The sequence below is a fragment of the Trachinotus anak genome, unplaced genomic scaffold (assembly GCF_046630095.1).
Source record: "Trachinotus anak isolate AG129_WGS33_773 ecotype Australia unplaced genomic scaffold, CSIRO_AGI_Tana_v1 ptg000015l, whole genome shotgun sequence".
Lineage (NCBI taxonomy): Eukaryota > Metazoa > Chordata > Actinopteri > Carangiformes > Carangidae > Trachinotus > Trachinotus anak.
The window spans coordinates 6150015-6168556 of NW_027273866.1; the positions used below are offsets into that span (position 1 = coordinate 6150015).

General features: G+C 39.7%; 3 protein-coding genes across 4 annotated transcripts in view; 2 read left to right on the forward strand and 1 right to left on the reverse strand.

Moving 5' to 3' along the window:
• Positions 1 to 16403, reverse strand: part of fancm (FA complementation group M) — a 41508-nt gene extending 25105 nt beyond the window's left edge. Inside the window, exons 1-5 of one of the 2 annotated variants that reach the window (XM_071498993.1) lie at positions 16148 to 16403; positions 15064 to 15721; positions 14812 to 14984; positions 13863 to 13940; positions 13563 to 13721 (exon numbers count right to left, since the gene is read on the reverse strand). In XM_071498993.1, the coding sequence (XP_071355094.1) occupies positions 13563 to 13721; positions 13863 to 13940; positions 14812 to 14984; positions 15064 to 15493 (840 nt within the window). In that variant the 5' untranslated portion in view covers positions 15494 to 15721; positions 16148 to 16403. Of the gene's footprint in view, positions 1 to 13562; positions 13722 to 13862; positions 13941 to 14811; positions 14985 to 15063; positions 15780 to 16147 lie in introns of both variants that reach the window. The other variant, XM_071498992.1, reaches the window with a different exon arrangement.
• On the forward strand, positions 1163 to 11511 carry soul3 (heme-binding protein soul3). Its single transcript, XM_071499018.1, has 5 exons — positions 1163 to 1800; positions 6915 to 7009; positions 8566 to 8707; positions 8866 to 9049; positions 9196 to 11511. Exons 1-5 carry the CDS (start codon positions 1545 to 1547, stop codon positions 9365 to 9367), a joined length of 849 nt encoding a protein of 282 aa, XP_071355119.1. The 5' UTR covers positions 1163 to 1544; the 3' UTR covers positions 9368 to 11511.
• iqcc (IQ motif containing C) lies at positions 16067 to 18466 on the forward strand. The gene is made up of 5 exons (XM_071499020.1): positions 16067 to 16157; positions 16412 to 16555; positions 16654 to 17020; positions 17375 to 17496; positions 18241 to 18466. Exons 1-5 carry the CDS (start codon positions 16116 to 16118, stop codon positions 18274 to 18276), a joined length of 711 nt encoding a protein of 236 aa, XP_071355121.1. The 5' UTR covers positions 16067 to 16115; the 3' UTR covers positions 18277 to 18466.
• The last annotated feature ends 76 nt before the right edge of the window (positions 18467 to 18542 follow it).

The window sequence follows — 18542 nt, forward strand, 5'->3', positions numbered from 1 at the left end:
AGTGAGCCTGTATTCCCGCTCCTTTTACATTTACGAGGGCAGATGTGACTGTCACGCAGACATGTGTACATGCACACACACACTCCTGACTCACTCCCCGCCACCTCCTACCCCTGGGTGTCTTGTTGTCAAGGCACTCATCAATTTCTTAAAGGGTTGTGGTGCAAATAGTGACATGCAGCAAGTTGTCACTGCAAACAGGGTGTCACAGGCAAATAAGCTAAAGATACCACTAAAGATAAAGATACCACTGTAACTGAACGCATTCATCCAAAAGGAGTCTCTTTATTAATCTGTAAGTAGACAGTGACTGAGGTTAATAAGTGTTAATAATTGTGCGCATATACAATATTTTTAATATACTGATGTAAAAAGTTAGAAAATTAAAAAGATTTCAAAATCCTTTCTATTATACTGAGTGTAAAATTTCACAAAAATGTATCAAAAGATAGAGGGATGAATGGAAGGTCCTTACCTAATCATTATGCGACCATAGCACCTTTCAAAAACAGGAATAACTCAAAGTGCTTTACATAAGGTGAACAAATGCATTTGAATGACAATGTGAAAAACACATTAAAAGGAAAGTAAAAGAGAATAAAATGACTTTAAAAAAACAACATATAAGGATACAAAAATAGAGCAGAAATACCTTTTGATTATTCAATTAACTGAAAATTATTCATCAACTACATTGATAAACAATAAAATGTTTAATTATCTGTGAAGAGCAAATACTAATTCAGCTTCTCAAATCTGACATTTTCTGTTTTCCTCTGGTTTAAATCGTTTTAAACTGAAAATCCCATTGCTTGTTTGCAGCAGACATGGACGCGCTTTCACACGTTTTTTTTAATATTTTATAGACTAAATGACTGATCGGTTAATCAAGAAAATAACCTAAACGTGAACTGATAATGATAATAGTCATTAGTTGCAGCCGTGTGTGAATTGAAGAAATAATAACCACAAATAGGCATGGGAACTACTGCGAAGATGCTGTTCAAGGCTTCTGTCCTCACATTAGTACGACCATCTTGCCCCCCCACCCCGATGAAAAGCACGCGAATGAGGGTCCCGCTTATTTATCGACTCCGGGAACAGGAGGGGGGGGGGGGGAGCAGGGTCACGTGGTTCGCCCTGATCTCCTATAAACATCGCCTCCACCTCCGGCTACGACGAGGGAGGCGTCACGCTGCAGCGCACAGGCGAAGAAGACGACGTCTTGCTTGTTTATTTTTAAGCGAATGAAAAGTGCACCCAGCAGAGGAGTATGGCTCATTCAAGTCAGATGTAATACAGCGAATGTAAATATGGCTAAATGCGTCGGGGAAAGCTTTGTAGTGCCTGGTTTCTTGGCCAGAAAGTAACGCTTGTCCTATCGAGGTCCGAAGGAAAAAGAGCAAACAAAAAAAAAAAAAAAAGACTAGCACTTCACCGAAGCTTAAATTCAGCGACGATTCATGAGTAGTAGTGGCTTTTTTATATTTTGAGTCAACATTTTGAGGTGTTTTCCCCGGTAGGTACAGGTCTTACTAACAGAAATGGACCGAGGTGGCTGCCAAATGAGTGGCGGAGGCGGAGGCGGAGGCGGCGGTGGCGGCGGCGGTAGCGGGCCTGACCGACACGGCATGATCACACTGGAGGACCTCGAGTCTTTTTCCGAAGACCAGCTGTCAGACTCCGGCAACGGAAGCCTGGAGGAAGAGGGAGAGACCATGGAGGAAGACGAAGATCAAGACCGACTGCTGCATTACTGGCAGGACGTAGCAAGGGGACACCAAGTGGAAGTTTCTCAAGGTAAAAAAAAAAAAAACAAAAACAAAAAAAAACAAACAAAAAAGAAGCTAAATAAACAATGAGATATAGACGCTATTACAAATAACTTTCATGTTTTCGTCCCCACCTTTCCTCTATGGGGTGTTATCTTTAACTTGAGGTGTACAGACAAGCGAAAACAACAACTAACAACGTGTCTGACTTAAGTTAGGTTACTTTGCTCAACTTCCTCATGGGATACAGCCACTGTACCACTGTACACTGACCTAGTTTCCAGTGAGGCACATAGTTAAACCAGTTCCAGCCTGGACAACACATTCCCTGCCTTCAAGACATCCATGCGTTTCAACTTTTAAACTGTAGGGATATTGATGCATTAAATGCATTCAGGCATTGTAGATGTGTTTCTTTTGCCCAGCTTACTGTCAATTGTATATACTTTTTTTAGGCGCTTAATGTTGTTTCACAGACAGCAGGAGATTGGTATTAAACTGTGGTGTTTGCAATAAGCATTGCATTTGCATGTAAGCTAGCATTTGTTTTAGGGTCAGGAATATAGGGTTTGTAAGGCACTGCTTTGGGTCAGATCCAGTCTGTAAACATGACTATATGTTTTGTTATCAGGCATACAATAGGAAATAACCGTTTCTTCTTGTAGTTTAAAATGCAGTAATAATATCATTGACATCATAATAATACAGTAGTGATATTACTGTAGGAGTACAGTCTCATACTAAAGCAGTAATAGTATGGCTAATGGTGCAGTAATACTAGAGTTTGTGGTATCCAGCAGTTAACAGTCATTAACAAGATGTATGGTAAAATAAAATACATTATTGGCATTTTGTAAGGATTTTAAAGTGCTTGGTTGTCAGACACAGAGAAAGCAAAACATGGAGTGATTTAAGAATATGAATTAGCACTATGTCTGCCATTCTGTCAGGCATGTTGCTTCTGTGAATGTTTTAATATTGTTTATATTAGCTGCAATATGAAATATCAAAGAAGGAAGAAAAAAAAGCATGTTGTGATAATGTGTTATGCATGCATCAAAAAACCTAACAAATTGGATAGGCTGAGATAAACACCAACCATCACATGTTAAAGAAGCGGATGAGGTTTTTTTCTTCCACCTTTGATATGACACTACCGTACATCCTGACATAATAGTAACACAGTGGGGTTATGTGGGTGTAAAAACAAAATCAAGCATATAGCCGACTGTATAAACAGTTTTATATTGCCACTTTTTGAGGTTTGTACAGTAACACAATTGCTTAATTCTGACCTAAAACTTGTAAGGTGAAGCTAACTGGATGATGACAGGCTCTGTTTTTAATTACTGGTTTGTTTACTTCAGTCTACGACTGCAGCTTCACAGGAGCATGGTGTGAGGTTTTTGTTGTTTTTAATTGGAACATGGTCAGGACTGCTCAAGGCTGAACTGCTTAGCAACCCCTGAATTGAAAAGATGGCTACTAGATCAATCCAGTGAGTGAGTCTGACTTCAGCATGCAGTTGAGCTGTACCTCAGGCAGCACTGTTGGAGTATGAAAAATGTTCTACAATGGTCTATACTCTCTATTTCCCATTCAAAGAGTTAGTGTTTAATTTGACGTAGTAACATTGTACAACTTGTAGCTTTGGGAGTGTGATTGTACCATACAAGTTCAGACATTGTGCGCAGCTGCAGACAGCAGTTATTTTGAACTCTGGAACCTTCCAAGTCACTGCTAATCACAGATCTTGGAAACGCAGACCTGGACAATGGACTCATTGATATAAGCGAAACTTCGACATTTTAATTCCCCATTCACAGCAATAAAATGCTGTTTTCAAAACACACAACAGATATCAAATTTTGCTTTGTAGGACACAAACCAGTAAACAAAGTGAATATCAAAGTCTTCTTTGCAAGTTCAACTTGTGCATGGTAAATGCTCTTAGTATAATATAGGCCAGTGACACCCAGCCTTTTTGGCTTGTGTCCCCTTAATGTGAACCACTGTTATCGTCTAACCTCTTTACACTACTTTAAAATGTCTATAACAAGTAAACTAAGTTTCCCTGCAATTATTTACTTTTTATATTTTTTTTAATATAAAAATATGTATATAAGATCTGTATTTAAGAAACATGTTTTTGATTCTTTCTTATTCAGATTTGGGGGGGTGAGGGGGTCTGGTTGGTTGGCTAGGCTATCTGTTCTGTAACTCTGTGGGTGCCTTATGAGAATCCAGTAACAAACACTGGCACATCCTCGTTCTCCTTCGTCCCCAGACCAGTGCACTAATTGAGGACTTAGAGCAAAATCACTTGCTGGGCCTTTCTGACTCAGGGGGGATTAGTTACCTTCCCGGCACTGGTACTGAGGTTGTAGCTGCTGAGTCCTGCACTACAATGCTGTTGTCCAGGACGCATGCCAAGGCCACAGTAAACTCCTTTAGTCTAATTGGGATGGAGTCAGATGAAGTGGGGTGAGGTTGGTGTTCAGCTCGTCAGTGCAGAAATGCTATGGGCTGCTGAGTGCATGGAGCAGTTGGAGCTATTACTGCCTCATATACAAGTTCGATTCCATTGTATCTACTTAATAATTGTTTTAAGTCAAGTACTGTAAAAATAAATAAATAAAAGCCACAGAGAGAGACGCAACCAACACAGTTCATATGGTATCCATGGCAACAGGTATTATTGTGGCCTCCAGCAAACAAGATGGCTGTAAGCACTAATCTAGGGTGCTCAAGCCATCTACATTTTTTGTATCTTTTACTCTTTCATACAATCATGAAACAGTATGAAAGTCTTTTACAGACTGTATGATTTCCATGTCTTCTCAGTAACATTATTTACTGGAAACAAAGATGATATTATTTGCAGTGGATATTTACAATAGCTCATTGCAAAGTAAAAGGAGGCCAAAGGTGCAGATATCATCAACTGATGTGGATGTATGAAGGCCTTGTAGCTTGTAAACAAGATGACATTTATTGCTCCAAAGATGCAGGCCAAGAGCACTCTCAAATGGCCATTGCGCAGTGTTCTTTTTAACTTCACATCAGTTATCACCAAATGAACACTTAATGAACAAAACTGTCCATCTGTCTCACTCTCCCCTCATAAATACTGACAGTAATAAGTGCATTAGCTCAATGCAAAAAATACAAACAAATTAAACTGCACTGTCCTCATGCCAACCCAAATGAATGCTGATGATTTAAAGCAGCACTAATCTATTGTGACAATGCTGATTTAAAAAAAAAAAAAAATCGCTCCAATTTGTCAGCGTGTTTGAAACAGATTAATTGAAAACAAGTGTTAGCATGTGTATTTAGTCTGTTCCCATCAGTGCTTTATCATTGGTGCCACTGTAAGCAAGTGTCAATATTACGGACCAGTCAACACCCTGCAGTGGTTGGCAAAGTATGGATGCAGTCTTGCCAAATTCAAAACATTTTAATTAGTGTGTATGGATGGAGTCTGTCTAGCCAGTGATGTATTTAAAGTTGGTACACACATGTTTGACAGTAATGCTCATAATAGAGTCTCACATAACTTCTTACCTTAACACTTCCACACCTGTTTTACTGTTGTGCCTTACACTGCGTTACATTACGCAATTTTACATATAATCAAAGCCACAAATAGATAGCACTCTCATTACCTACGAAGAGTTGAACTCACCTCTGAGTTTGCTGTTGTTCATCTAAACCTCTGCTTTAGTATGTATTTTTGTATTTTGATCTCTCTTAAGATGAGACATGTCAACAGGGTATACTTTACAAAATCTGTTTCTGTTACAGTTAAGGAAATGTGTTCCTATTTAAACTACACATAGCTGCTTTTTCAAAAAAAAAAAAAAAAAAAAAAAAAAAAAACAGGTTAGCGTAACAGGATCCAGACAGAAAGTATACGTGACTTTGGTACGGTGGGTGTGGGTGTGGGTGGGTAGGTAGGTGTAGGTGTGCCTGTCACTCTCACTAAAGATAACACATGCTAACTAGAAGGTCATATTTAACTGTCAAATGTTCATGCTTATGAGCCATCCAGAGCAACTTCCTTAATCAACATTTTACACACTAGATGTACACACTGGCAAACACTCACACCCCAACCACCAGCTCTGTTTGTTGTCAAATGATTGATCACCTAAATACCACAGATTCCTCTGACCCAGTTGTCCTCCATTGTATTGATTGACAGAATGTGATTAAATTGGGTTCACCTTGAGTGCCTCGTATTTGGCGGTTCAACAATGGAACATAATGCTGTTATTTAATCTGACAATATGACACAAGAGTCTGGGCATTTACGCTGTTAATGTTTGATGCAATGACATATTTGTGTATAAGTTGCCTCTATGGGATTAGGGTCCACACTACATTGTTTTTCAGCATGTGCAGGTAAATATAATATCTGTAACATGAGTCCAATAAAATAGTCTATAATAGGTTTGAATTTCTTTGGTTGGACAAACATTGCTCTTTAAGTCACAGCTCAATAAGAGTTAACTCCATTGTTGATAAATAAAGTACAGCAAAGGTACTACCGGCCACTACAGTAGCACATCTCTGTTATTGCCAGTCTATATCGGCCCTGGGCAGCTTTAGTCAGTGTTCTCTCCATCAGCTCTAATAAACATTACTCTCTGCCACATCCTGCAACAGTGCTTTGTCCATCTGGTGGCCTGCCAGCAGATTACTGGAAATGAGGGTGTTTTTATATAGATTAGAGAGAGGTGAATGCAAGCGTACAAATGATGTGAGTGGAATAAAGTTATATGGAAGTTTATGTACTGTATGCACACTGTGAGTATGTAAAAATCATTTGAGAGGTTGCAATGTATCTTAATGGTGTCAACATGCAGGCCAAAAACACACAATATCAGCAAGAGAGGCATAATTGCACTTTGTGACTGGCTCAAAACATCTGCTTTCTTTGTCTTTTGATTGCTACGCAGCCAAAGTTGGCATCTGATTCAAGCATTTAATTAAAGGCTTTCAACTGTCGCAAAAAAACACACAAATAAATAGGAGCATTTGTTTGCTCTTCTGAAAATGTTTTTTATGTTTATTCAAGGTCCTGTTTTGGACCATGGTTTAAACTGACCAAGTACTGTTTGTTTGTCTGTCTGACAGATATGGCAGAACCCATTCAGCAGCTAACAAGCAACAACCAAGGACAGAGCACCAGAGAACGCATCCCTTTCACTCTCCTCGCACGCAAAGAGAAGGTAGCCACCTGAATTTTACTGCTTTAATCATGATAAATGATTTATATAGACTGAGCCTGTGTAACTCATACATCTTTCACCATGTTCTACATGAAGAGTTAGCAATGACATGGTTCAATATAGAAAACTGTGTCTGCACCTGGGAGCAGATCTGCAAATTATGATCTTGCATCACAACCCAGTCTTTAAAGAGTAGAAGTTGAAAACCTTAATCTACCTGACAGGACTACTAAAATAATCAACTGCAAGAATCCCACAGCATTGCAAAACATCCGAAAAGGAGTAGCTGATAAAATCAACTTTGAGCTACATGATTCACCATGAAGGCAGAAATAACTTAAGTATAAGGATATTATAATATTAGGATATGATTAAATCTTTTCTTGGAGGAGCAAACTATTCTAGAGCCCCTTTTTTCTGCAGTTCTAGCTGTTTGTCTGTTCATTTTAGGTTAGAAGTGTCCCGTACATGAACATATAGTTGTATGTAGATTATGATGATTGCAGAACAACTTTCATTTCATAGTTCTAACCAATAATCTTTTTTTTTTTTTTTTAATACCGAGACACACTTAACAGCATCTCTATAAACCTTTAACATATTGTAGTGCACATACAGCAACATCAAATAAATCAGGCTTCAGCGTCTCAGGCATTCAGTCTACGGTTACACAGAGATCTTCTGTGTGAGTATAGGTCAGCTATTTATTTTCGACAAGATGACTGTGTCACTCAATACAATAAGCCTTTTAAACTCCTTAGGGGACCATATAAATAAAGAGGGTTAATTGGTTTAACTTGAGTTAATTAGTTCATTAAAACTTGGCTGGACACCCTTGTTAGACAAAGGACAGTCGTGGCACTCTATTCTTAGAGCAGGTTTCAGTGCAGACAGCACGTTGACAGCAAGCAAACCTGAAGCAGTGGGTCTTAAACCTGAGCTGCTGTGGTCACAGTGCAAACACAATGTCCAAAAAAGAAAAACTAATCACATAACAATATCCTACAGCAAAACTTAAGCTTATTTTCATCACTGATTTATGTACACACCTAATGTATCTACATGTTTATATTTAGAACAATTCAGAGATATCAATCGGACAGGACTGTTATAACCTAAGGTACAATTCTCAGGTTATGTGATAGTTGGTAAAAGACAGGGTGTTTATTGGCACAGTAGTATGCAAAACTTAGGATCAAAGACACAGATACACACGTGTCATAATTACACAACCTCCCTTGTGAAATACATTTTGCCCAAATAGAGCTTTGGAAATCTGTGGGAAAACTCTCACAAACATGATGTCATTTCCTGAGTATGCTCAAAAGGTCAAAACACTGTATCTCTAGAATGATTTTAATTGCCAGTAGTAAAGGTTGTATGAGATATGAGGTAGTTTCTCATTTGTCAAAACATTTGCTGGCATTTTCAACACCATTCTCCACTAATGACAAAATCTGTTTCACAGGGACCCTTAATTAAATTTAACACAATATTCTTAAAGTGTTAAAGTTCTAACTCTGTCTCTCGTCTTCCATCATCTGTACATCTGTCAGTGTGGGGAGCTGCTCTATGAGAAGCGCCACTACGAAAAAGGTCACTGGGCTTGCATAACAATGCGTGAGGACACTTACGAACAGAGCATCTGTTATGGTTTTATGAGGATAATGAGATACATCTGCCAACAGAACTCTTTAGGTGAGTCCACAAACAAGAGACTGTTCTTACAATCAGAGTCTGGCTTTCTGAATCCCAGCCTTGTCCTCTATTTCAGTTGTTGATGATCATCTCCAAACCAATAATATTTCACGCCAGCCCAACTGGTAATATTGACGGCTGCCATTTTCTTCATTTAGGTGACTACTTGGGCATGACGCTCCCCATCGTCACAGTGGTACGCACAGATGAGAACCATTCTGTGATCTCCCATGACATCACTGTGGCGTATTACCTTCCTGCTCATCATCAGGCCCAGCCCCCACAACCTCATGACAGTGAGATCGTCATAGAGATCTGGCCTGCCACTGTTGTATTCACAAGGTCAGTGGAGAATGAAATAAAAATGACCAGTTCCACTATTCTAAGTCAACTCCCTCCCCCTGTTAGTGCTCAGAGATAACATAATTGTGTGAATCAATGATCAGTAGTGCTAGAATAAATTGTTTGCTTGTTTTTTCTGCTTCCAGGGGCTTCACCGGTCCCACCAATGAAGTGACCATCATTAACCAGATCAATACGATGGCGGAGCTGCTAGAATCTCCTGGATTGTGTGTCAACGACTCATTCATCGTGGCTGGCTACACCAACCCTGCTCACAGCAACCGTCAGAACGAGATCTGGTTCCTAGAGCGACGCTGAAGGACGAGAGGATTAAGCAGCATCCTTCTATCCAACCCTCGAACCTCATAAGGACTCCCTCAACACTGCCCCAACTCAGCTACAGCCTCAGGTGCAACATCCTCTGTAGCCATCACCTCTACCTGAAACGACCACCAGCCCCACACACTCCAGAGCAGTTGGCCCTTACTCTACTCTCAGTGAACTGCCATTCATGTTCATTTAGATAGAGCCTCGTTTCACTCATAAGAACTAACTTATCCTCCCCTTTCTGTAAGTCGCTTTGGATAAAAAGCGTCTGCTAAATGACTAAAATGACTAAATGACTAACTAAACCACTGCCAATCTCTTATTGACACTACCCAGATGCTAAGGTGAAGTGTAGCATTCATCAACTGCTCTTTCACTGAGATGACTCAAACCTTTCCTAAGCACAGCGCTCTCTTCTTAAAGGTGAAATAGTCTTAGTACTCTGAACACAGTGACCATTGGGTACTGTCAGAAACATGCAACAGCCCGTCTTTCCCACAGTGGGAACAGGCTCCCAGTGAACATGCAGCCTTATTGTGCTCCCTTTCTGTTTTTTGCAGAGCCACAATGTCTTGTCATATGGGGTGAAGGTCAATGCACAACAGAAAAAACAATTTCTCTATCATTCTCGCTAGTTTGTTGAGATGACTGTCATTATTGATCTGCTGTTTTTTTCTTTTTGTTGTTTTTTTTTTGTTTGTTTTTTTTAATCCTTGGACTACATGATTCACTACAGGTTTACCTGTCTATGTGATGCCAGTCACACTGCATATTTTGTTTTAAAAATAAGTGCAATATTCATCAGATAACCAATAATCAACAAGCCAGTGATTACAGTTCCTGGGCCACTAACCTAACCCAATCTAAGGGTGTGTTCAGTCGCAGGTATTGTGGGTTAGTTGGAGGCAGCATGCAACACAACCTTGATAAACAACATCCAGACCAGAACTAGTGGCTTGAACCATAAATAAGCTCATCACAATAGGTGACAATAGTCTAGAAAAAATATGAATGTAAAAGTACAGGGAGGGGGTGAAAACAAATGCCACACATTTGCAAACCAAACGCTGAAGAACTCACTGATTTTACTGCTGAATGACAATCAGGAAGTACTTATATATTATGTACATCCTTTCCTGTATTCAACGGCTGTAACAAAGTCAATGCATTCCTCATGTTTCAAGCCGCTTTCACACACAGGACTAGTGACCTCTTTACCTCTTCTCTCATGCTCTTTCTACTTGCTACGCTGTGTCAATGTTAGTGAGTATGCATTCACTACTGTATTGCAAATACCACTGCTGCTGAGTAGAAACAATGCAACCAAGAAAAATAGAGCTTAGAGAATATCTCTACTGTGATTACACTTTTTTTTCATAGAGAAAAGTTAAATTCTGATTTAGTTAACTGTTTTAATGTTATATCACCAATCTAAACAAGAATCTATGAAGTCAGAGTATGTATGTTTATCTTCACTATATTTTTAAATAAAACATACCAATGCAATGCAACAAAAACAAAGCGTCAAACCAGCTATATGTAGAGTTCACAGTAATGTAGGAATGTTTCTTCTGCTTTGGAAATTTACATTGAATTTACTGTTTTGGTGCCAGCGAAATAAAACTGGGAGTGAACTAGCCAAATCATCACTGTGTGAGCATTTTTACCAGGGCAGGGGCATCCTCTGAAATGCTTAGGCAGCTCAGGCTGTGAGAAAACTGGTTTCATCTTATTTAATCCACAAAAAAATGTAAAGGAACTGACAGTTAAGAAAGTTTAATATTGGGTTGGGAAGGTTGCCCAGTCTTAAAGTCAAGCAGTTTGGTTGACATCAAGACATTCAGATCCAAAGAAGTTATTTTGCATTTAATGATTAAAGAGTGGATCTATGACAACTGTAGTGTGTAAACTTGCAAAGCCATGATATGTGTAGGTTTGTTTTCCCTTTAAGAGCCTGGTTATATGGGAACATCAAGTGTGAGAATTTAATTTGTTTTCCTTTCTTTTTGCTTATTTTTTTTAGTGTTTTGCAAAAGTGTGCTGTACTGTGAAAATTCAAGTGCAACAACAGCAGAAGCTACTGTGTTTTTCTTTGTTCAATAAAAATGTGCTTGTCTCCTGTCTTTTGAAATCTACAGTGACCCTGGGTTTTATTCATTTATTTACACACATTCTACACATTCTATTACTGCAGAAACTGCATTGTGTAAATGATGTTCAATGTTACAAAAAAAAATGAAATATGTTACAGAAAATAAGAAAAAAAACCCAAAACCCTTCACAGGCTCTTCATGAAAATTTCAAAAGTTTAAAATGTGGTATATAACTTGACGATTTACATTCCTACTAATGCAACAATTGTGCAGTTTCTGCTTCATGCTCAGCGTTAAAACAGAACCAAGACAGGCATAGTAGGTTGCCTTTTAGACTTACCTTTCTGCACCAATGTACTACAGAAAATCCCTAAAGGGATTCCTTTTTATGGGATCAAATGTGTCAAACAAAAGGGGTCACACCCTACTTCGTTATGGGACGTGTAGCATAACCCAATTCACAAAAAGAACCAGTGCTCAGTTACTGGACCATAGTAACATGATGACCTCTCAGAAGAGGGACACACAAACACACATTACAGTAGTGCTCATTATATAATACAGCACACTCTATACAGTGTCTGATGGAGATCCTACAAGAAAACAAAAGGGAACATGAAAAAATGTGTAGCAGACATACATTTACGTTTGAGGCAAAGGTAAACTAAAAATACAGTGTACTCTAATAGATGTGAGAAACAGTATAAATATAGAACTTGTAGCATGTTAAAACATGACAACTGCTTTTCTGAAAGTACAAATTCCTTTCCCCTTAATGACAAACATAAGCACATTGGTTTAAATAAATAGGTTTTCTTTACTTACTTACAACACAACACAGGGTGTAAACTTTATGACGGATATCTCAGCACTTGTTTGGACGCAGTGGCCTAGTTGCTCACTGACATTACACGCATTGTCATGCAAAAAAACCTTCCACACTCAATCAAGATCACAGTGCTGAGGCATGAGAAAGGAGGAGGCTACTTTAGGGGTTATATGGACAAATACTAGCCTCTAACTAATGGCTGTGATAAAATGGGCCAAAAAACACACAACTAAGCCAAAAGAACCTGTCTGCATGACTGGTTCATTTTTCTGATTTGCCCAACAGTCATTAAATTCCAACCGAATAGCTGCAGTAATGTTCATTTCACACCTGACCACAGTGTTATCTCTATTTTGTGTGCTGTCTGGTCAAATTAAGGGAGGGCAGTGGGGCATGGAGGTTAACAAGCAGGTTGCAGACGCCTGCCAGTCGGGAGGTAATATGAAGAGAAGGTGAAAAATGAAAGTCAAAGTAACTAAAGAATAAAAAGAATAAAAAGCACTGACTGTAGTGACTATTACTACAAATCTAAGAAGACCCAAGGATAATCTGACGCTAATATACAACAGGTCTAAACTTTCAAATGCAGCTGTCACATTCCAGTTGTCAAGCCCACCAAGACAGATACATTTTAGCTGCACTTTTACAGTAGAGTAAACACAGGCATTGAACCAGCCTCCAAAGGGAAGAGGGTCTATTAATAATCTGCAAATTCTACCGTTGACAGCCAGACCACGAGTGTACCAGAATGCTGCTTTCAAGACAAATCAATCTATTCAATGTTAACTGACCCAGTAAGAACCACACAGTGAAAGGAAATTCATGTGATACAGAGAAAGAATTACAGCAGACGATTTCTTACAACAGAGGCGAGCAAACAGTAACCACAGGATGGCAGCAAATCACCAAAAAAAGCTCAACACAATGAAAAACCAAATGTAACCAACAGGGGAAGTTTGAATATAGAAGTAAGTTTTGTCTAAGTTTGAATCTGCTTGTAAGGCTGTGTGTTTGTGTATTTATCATTAATATAAATCCGATATTGAAAACATCATGGACAAGACTCTGATAGAATTAATTAGTTAGCTAATTTGGTATCAGAAAGGAAGAAATCTATTCTCGGTGCTTGGCATTGAATGAAAAAGTGACCTTTTTCAAATTCCCTAAACTCCGACTGCTACATGAAGTGTTTATTTGTAGGGGGAAAAAAATAGAAGCTGTAAAGGTGCTGTGCTAAATATGATGCATCACTGCATGGGCCTACCTGCAGGTAGCGTGCCTGGTGAGCAGAAAGGGCCTCTCCCAGAGGAACCACCACTTTCTCCACGCTGCGCTGGTGGGAGTGGGCCCGGATGTCTGGGCTTTCTTCAGAACGCAGCTCAATGTGGGAGATGAGCAGATTAGAGATTACCGACTGCACCGACTGCAGGGATGGAGTGGGAGAAGAATGATGGAATCAGATTTAAAAACAGTTATATTGAGAATTTAAAAAAAAAAAAAAATAGGGCACATTAGACCAGAGAGACAAAAACGTACAGGCACAGATACTGTATATTGTTCTCACCTTTGCATCTCCCCCAGGAGTTGCACTAAGGGCCAGGATGCGGAATTGTAGAGTTTGGCTGCCGAGCTGTCTGATCACCTGAGTAACAGGGAGAGGAGCAAGTAAAGACCATTTCACACCTTATCTGTATAAATTATAATGCTTAGATTATTGTATTAAATTAACTGAAAGTGTTAGGATGCAAATCTAAAGAGGCTTCCCTGTTAAAAAACAGAAGTTAGATAGATATTAGATAAAGTGTGCTATTATGATATATGTAATTTTATATCACAATGTGGATATAAATCATAATGCAGTAAATTTCCTGGAAACTCGATTTAGAAACTGTTAACAGATAAAGTAAGTGTATTGTGTATAAAATGAATTTAAAACCTGACAAACCATGGAACTACATTACATTGATGGAAAACCACATAAGAATTGCCAGGAAGCAGGCCTGGTCATTGATATACATTTTCCACAATGGTAGCACAACAAGAAATGTTATAATGATAGCTGCCTTGGCATACAGTACTTTGTCATATCGTCCAATACTTCTAAGAAATACATTTTTAAAAAGTGAGTAAAGTTTTGCAATCATATCAAGATGCTTTGATTGTTACATATCACATTTCTATGTAGCTACAGTCATAGCAACAGCACCATCACTGGTGTGTGAACATCCAAATGATGCACTGAGTAAAGAGGGGTTAACAAAATTGTATCTGTTAGTAATAATTTGCTCCCTAAGTCTGACCACAGACTCCACTCTCTGTTATGCACTTTTTGAAACCACCTTTCACATTTATAAGGGTGAGTGTTACTTAATGGAGAAATATTCACGGTGGATTATCACTTCACAATCAGAAATGGACTCTGCAAGAAAACTATAACCTTAAAACATAGTCAGCAGCGATATTTCACCGAATCAAATTGCAAGCTGTGATCATCGGTTGGAGGGTTTGTGTACCTGACAGTAAGCATGGTTGCCCAATGCTTTGTGTGCTTCATCAATCACCACACACTTGATCTGCTGAGCCGGGCAGGTGTCTCTGGTCAGATCATTCACCATGACCTGAGGGGTGAGGAAGAAGACACGCTTGGACCTCCACACCTCCTGTCTCTGCTTTGCCGCTGTGCTACCTGTGAATTGGTAGATGCTGTCTTGTTAATAATAGGTAATAGGTGACAGTGATTTTTTTTTGTGTTATATGTTTTTTACCTGTCAGCTCAGCCATGTGTGCCTGTGGGATCCCCATCACTTTATAACAGGCCTCTATCTGTTGCGCCACCAGGGGTTTGGTGGGAGCCATGAATACAATCTTCCCCGATGGATACCAGCGGTAGAAGTTGTACATAACCACAGAGGCTATGAAGGTTTTTCCCAAACCAGTGGGAAGACACACCAGTGTGTTCTGAAACAGGGCAGCCTCTGATATCTTCAGCTGGTACTCCCGAATAGGGTAGTTAGTGGGGTAGATCCATACCTTAGCTGAGGAGCTGTCAAAGCCAGGTAAGTCTGGATATGTCTGTACACCTGATGGGATGGGAGAAAGGGCACTGCTCTCTGGTCCAACAGGGTTGTCATCTTGAACAAAGTTTGCATTATCACTTTGCAGGCTCTTTTCAGCCTCGTAGACAGCAACCACCATAAGATCATCGTCGTCATCTCCATCTTCATAAGCAGGTATGGGGTCCTCTGTCCTGACTGCGCTGTCTGATGTACATGTGGACCCCTGACCTATTTCAGTCCACAAAGGATTTCGAGGAGTCTGTGATGTAGCTACCTGAGCAGTACGGCTTGGGGTTGTTCTGCGCCCCCGAGCGTCATCTCTCTCTGGTTGAACACATTTGTTTTGGGAGACGGATGCACCCCAAGTCTGGAACAAAGTCCTCTGATTTGAACCAGTACTCATTTTCTTCAGCTGTGTTGAAAAACTTTGAGAAAAAGTGCCATGTGACGAGCAGCAACATTGCAAACTGAATGTACAAACACTGGGTTTCTTCCGCTAACGTTTTTTCAAAATATAACACCACGTACGAAACGACGGTTTAATTCCACTGTTATTTCGAGCGCTTGACTATACAGCCGATTGTAAAATTTTAGTTTTGTTCTTTCAACGGCAACATATCAAGCTAAATCCTCATGGTTTACGTACGTCGATGAATCTCAGATGGACAAGCTTTTAATTTTTGAGTCTGACACCGGAAGAAAATTAAGAGTTCGAGTTCATCTCCCGCTTTCCGCAGTACCGCTGTCATGTTACCATAGCAATGGACAGGGGCAAATGGGAGAAGATACTCACCCATTTTCAGGTAATAACTTTATCCAGTTATCCTGCTTTCAAGTCGTAAAGTACCGAGCTTTGTCTTTATACCTTCAACAACTTCCAGCCAGTTGTGTTTTTGCTAGTTCGGGATGTTTAGCTACTTTTTTTTTAGCTAACCCTTGACAACGGCAGCTAATGTTGATTGTAGTTTTGTTTTGTTTTTTTGTTTTGGCATTGGCGTAACAAGTAGTACCGTTACTATAGTTACCGTTACTATAGTTACTCTCCTCTCCTCGACAGGCATGTGCACTTGGATACCTGGTGAGAGAAGAGGTGCGTCGTGCACATGAAGACTTTGAAGACATCGTGAGAGAGATCGATGGAGGTTTGACCCACCTGCGGTGGAGGGAGGCGGTTATCCCCATCCCCCACTTTACAGACACTGTAAGTGACTGGAACTGTTATGAGAGTGGGTTTTAATCAGCTTTTCGATCATTTTCTCATGCTGTTTTTTTTTTTTTTATTGCTCACGTATCATCAAGGACGGCTCATTTCTACGACCCAACATTGCTGCCAGCAAGCCTGCAGATCCAGGGTTAGGTGTCAGCACCAGTCTCCATTACCCAGCAGCAGCAGCAGCCTTAAAGCCTGAGAGAGCGGGAGGACATGGTATCATTTCACAGAAGATAGAAGCTGAAAGAGATTATTCAGAACCCAAAGGCCAAAACCTTCTTTCCAGGGACCGTTTCCCCAGCAGCCATGCTGGAGGAGATGGGGAGGGCCAGAGACAGAGGGGTGTTGAGGATCAGGAGGGAGATAAAGATGGAGGGGTGATGGAGAGCACTGAAGACTCCACCACCGTCTGGAGCAGTTTGGAGCTGGATGTTAACTACAGTCAGTCTCACCAGGGTGAGAGTTGTGCACATAATACTAGGGATCACTGCTTATCTTATGTGTATGTGATATATATAATTAAAAGTTTTGAAAAGAGAAAATTATTATTTTTTTCTGGCTTATCTGTCATTTATGGCAAAAGGGAATTCTAAATTTCTCCTCACACCTCCTTATTTTCACAATCAAGTAAGCCTATAAAATATAAGAAAATGTGTGAGAAAGGGCTATCTCAGTTTCCAGGTGCTCGAGGAGATAAAATAGTTCACAAGTGTTATCACACTGGGAGGTTTGTCACTTTAAGGAGGGGGACAAGGGGATTTATATCCGGTGTAGTGAGAAGACACTTCAAATTTGCCATCTCCACTCCAGGTCCCCGGCAGTACTGCTTGGCTCAGGAGGTGCCCCATACACCAGAGGCCTTGCGTCTCCATAGAAACACCCTGACCATGGAGCTGGTTTGGCTACAACAGGCCATAGACAGCAGGAAAAAGGTAAGGTGGAGAAACGGAGAGATATAGTGTTTCCTTATGTTTATTCAGCAGTAGCAGTCACCTGCTGTAAGAAAATTGCTTCTGCTGCACCCCAGAATTTATTTTTGTGACCTCTAGAATAAGTCAGTACAACAGGTCCAAGAAGCAGTATTTCTCACAGAAAAGAATACCTGCGTTGTAAGTATCAGTATCAGAATAATAACCATAGCCAGAAGATATTTATTGACTACAATCAACATGGCCAGAAAGCTGTTAAGTTGCTAACTTGTAAATATGGATACTGAAGCTATCTACATGATTCAGTTTGCTTTTCCTAAAGTCTGGTCTGTGTTTTAAGGGCATAAATCTCTAAGGCTGTGTTTAGCATGTTCAACTGGCTGCACCCTTTGCACTCAGACTCTGTGTCGATCAAATCCTGTAACTTATGTTTAACCATCAAGCTGTGAAGCACTCAGCAGCTACAGAGGGCATAAAGGTGCCAAGACATGGAGTAATGAGCAAAGACAACACATCTGCACTTGAACTGTGCTGATGTATTTTAGCTTTTGATTTTCTAATGCAGCTGTGCACAGAAAATCTTAACTACATACTGTAACATGTATGTATATGTATGTTATAATTTCAGCTACAAAACGGAAAACTCTTCATATATTTGTTCTCATGCACACGGAGTGTGCTAACCCATAAATTTAGATTACAAGGTGGAGCTTTTAATGCTTTCCCATCTTTCTTCTTCCCCTACAGTACTTGTCACTGAAGAACAGGCTGACTATATCCTGACAGCAGAAGCAGTGTGAACTGGATTTGATAATGTGAAGCTCTCACTCTGACAGCACATGTTTAACCTGTTTTTATATATTATTTAAAGAAATTGCTTTCAAAAAAGTATTTATCATGTGTTTGACCAATGGCCTTTACTGTGTATGTTATTTGTTAATGTAAAATAATGAATAAATGTTATTTTTCCACATTGGTTTCTTTCTGTTGTTTTTGTCACTGCTGTTGTTTCATTTATATTGTCCTCATAGTATAAATTCTGAGAGGCT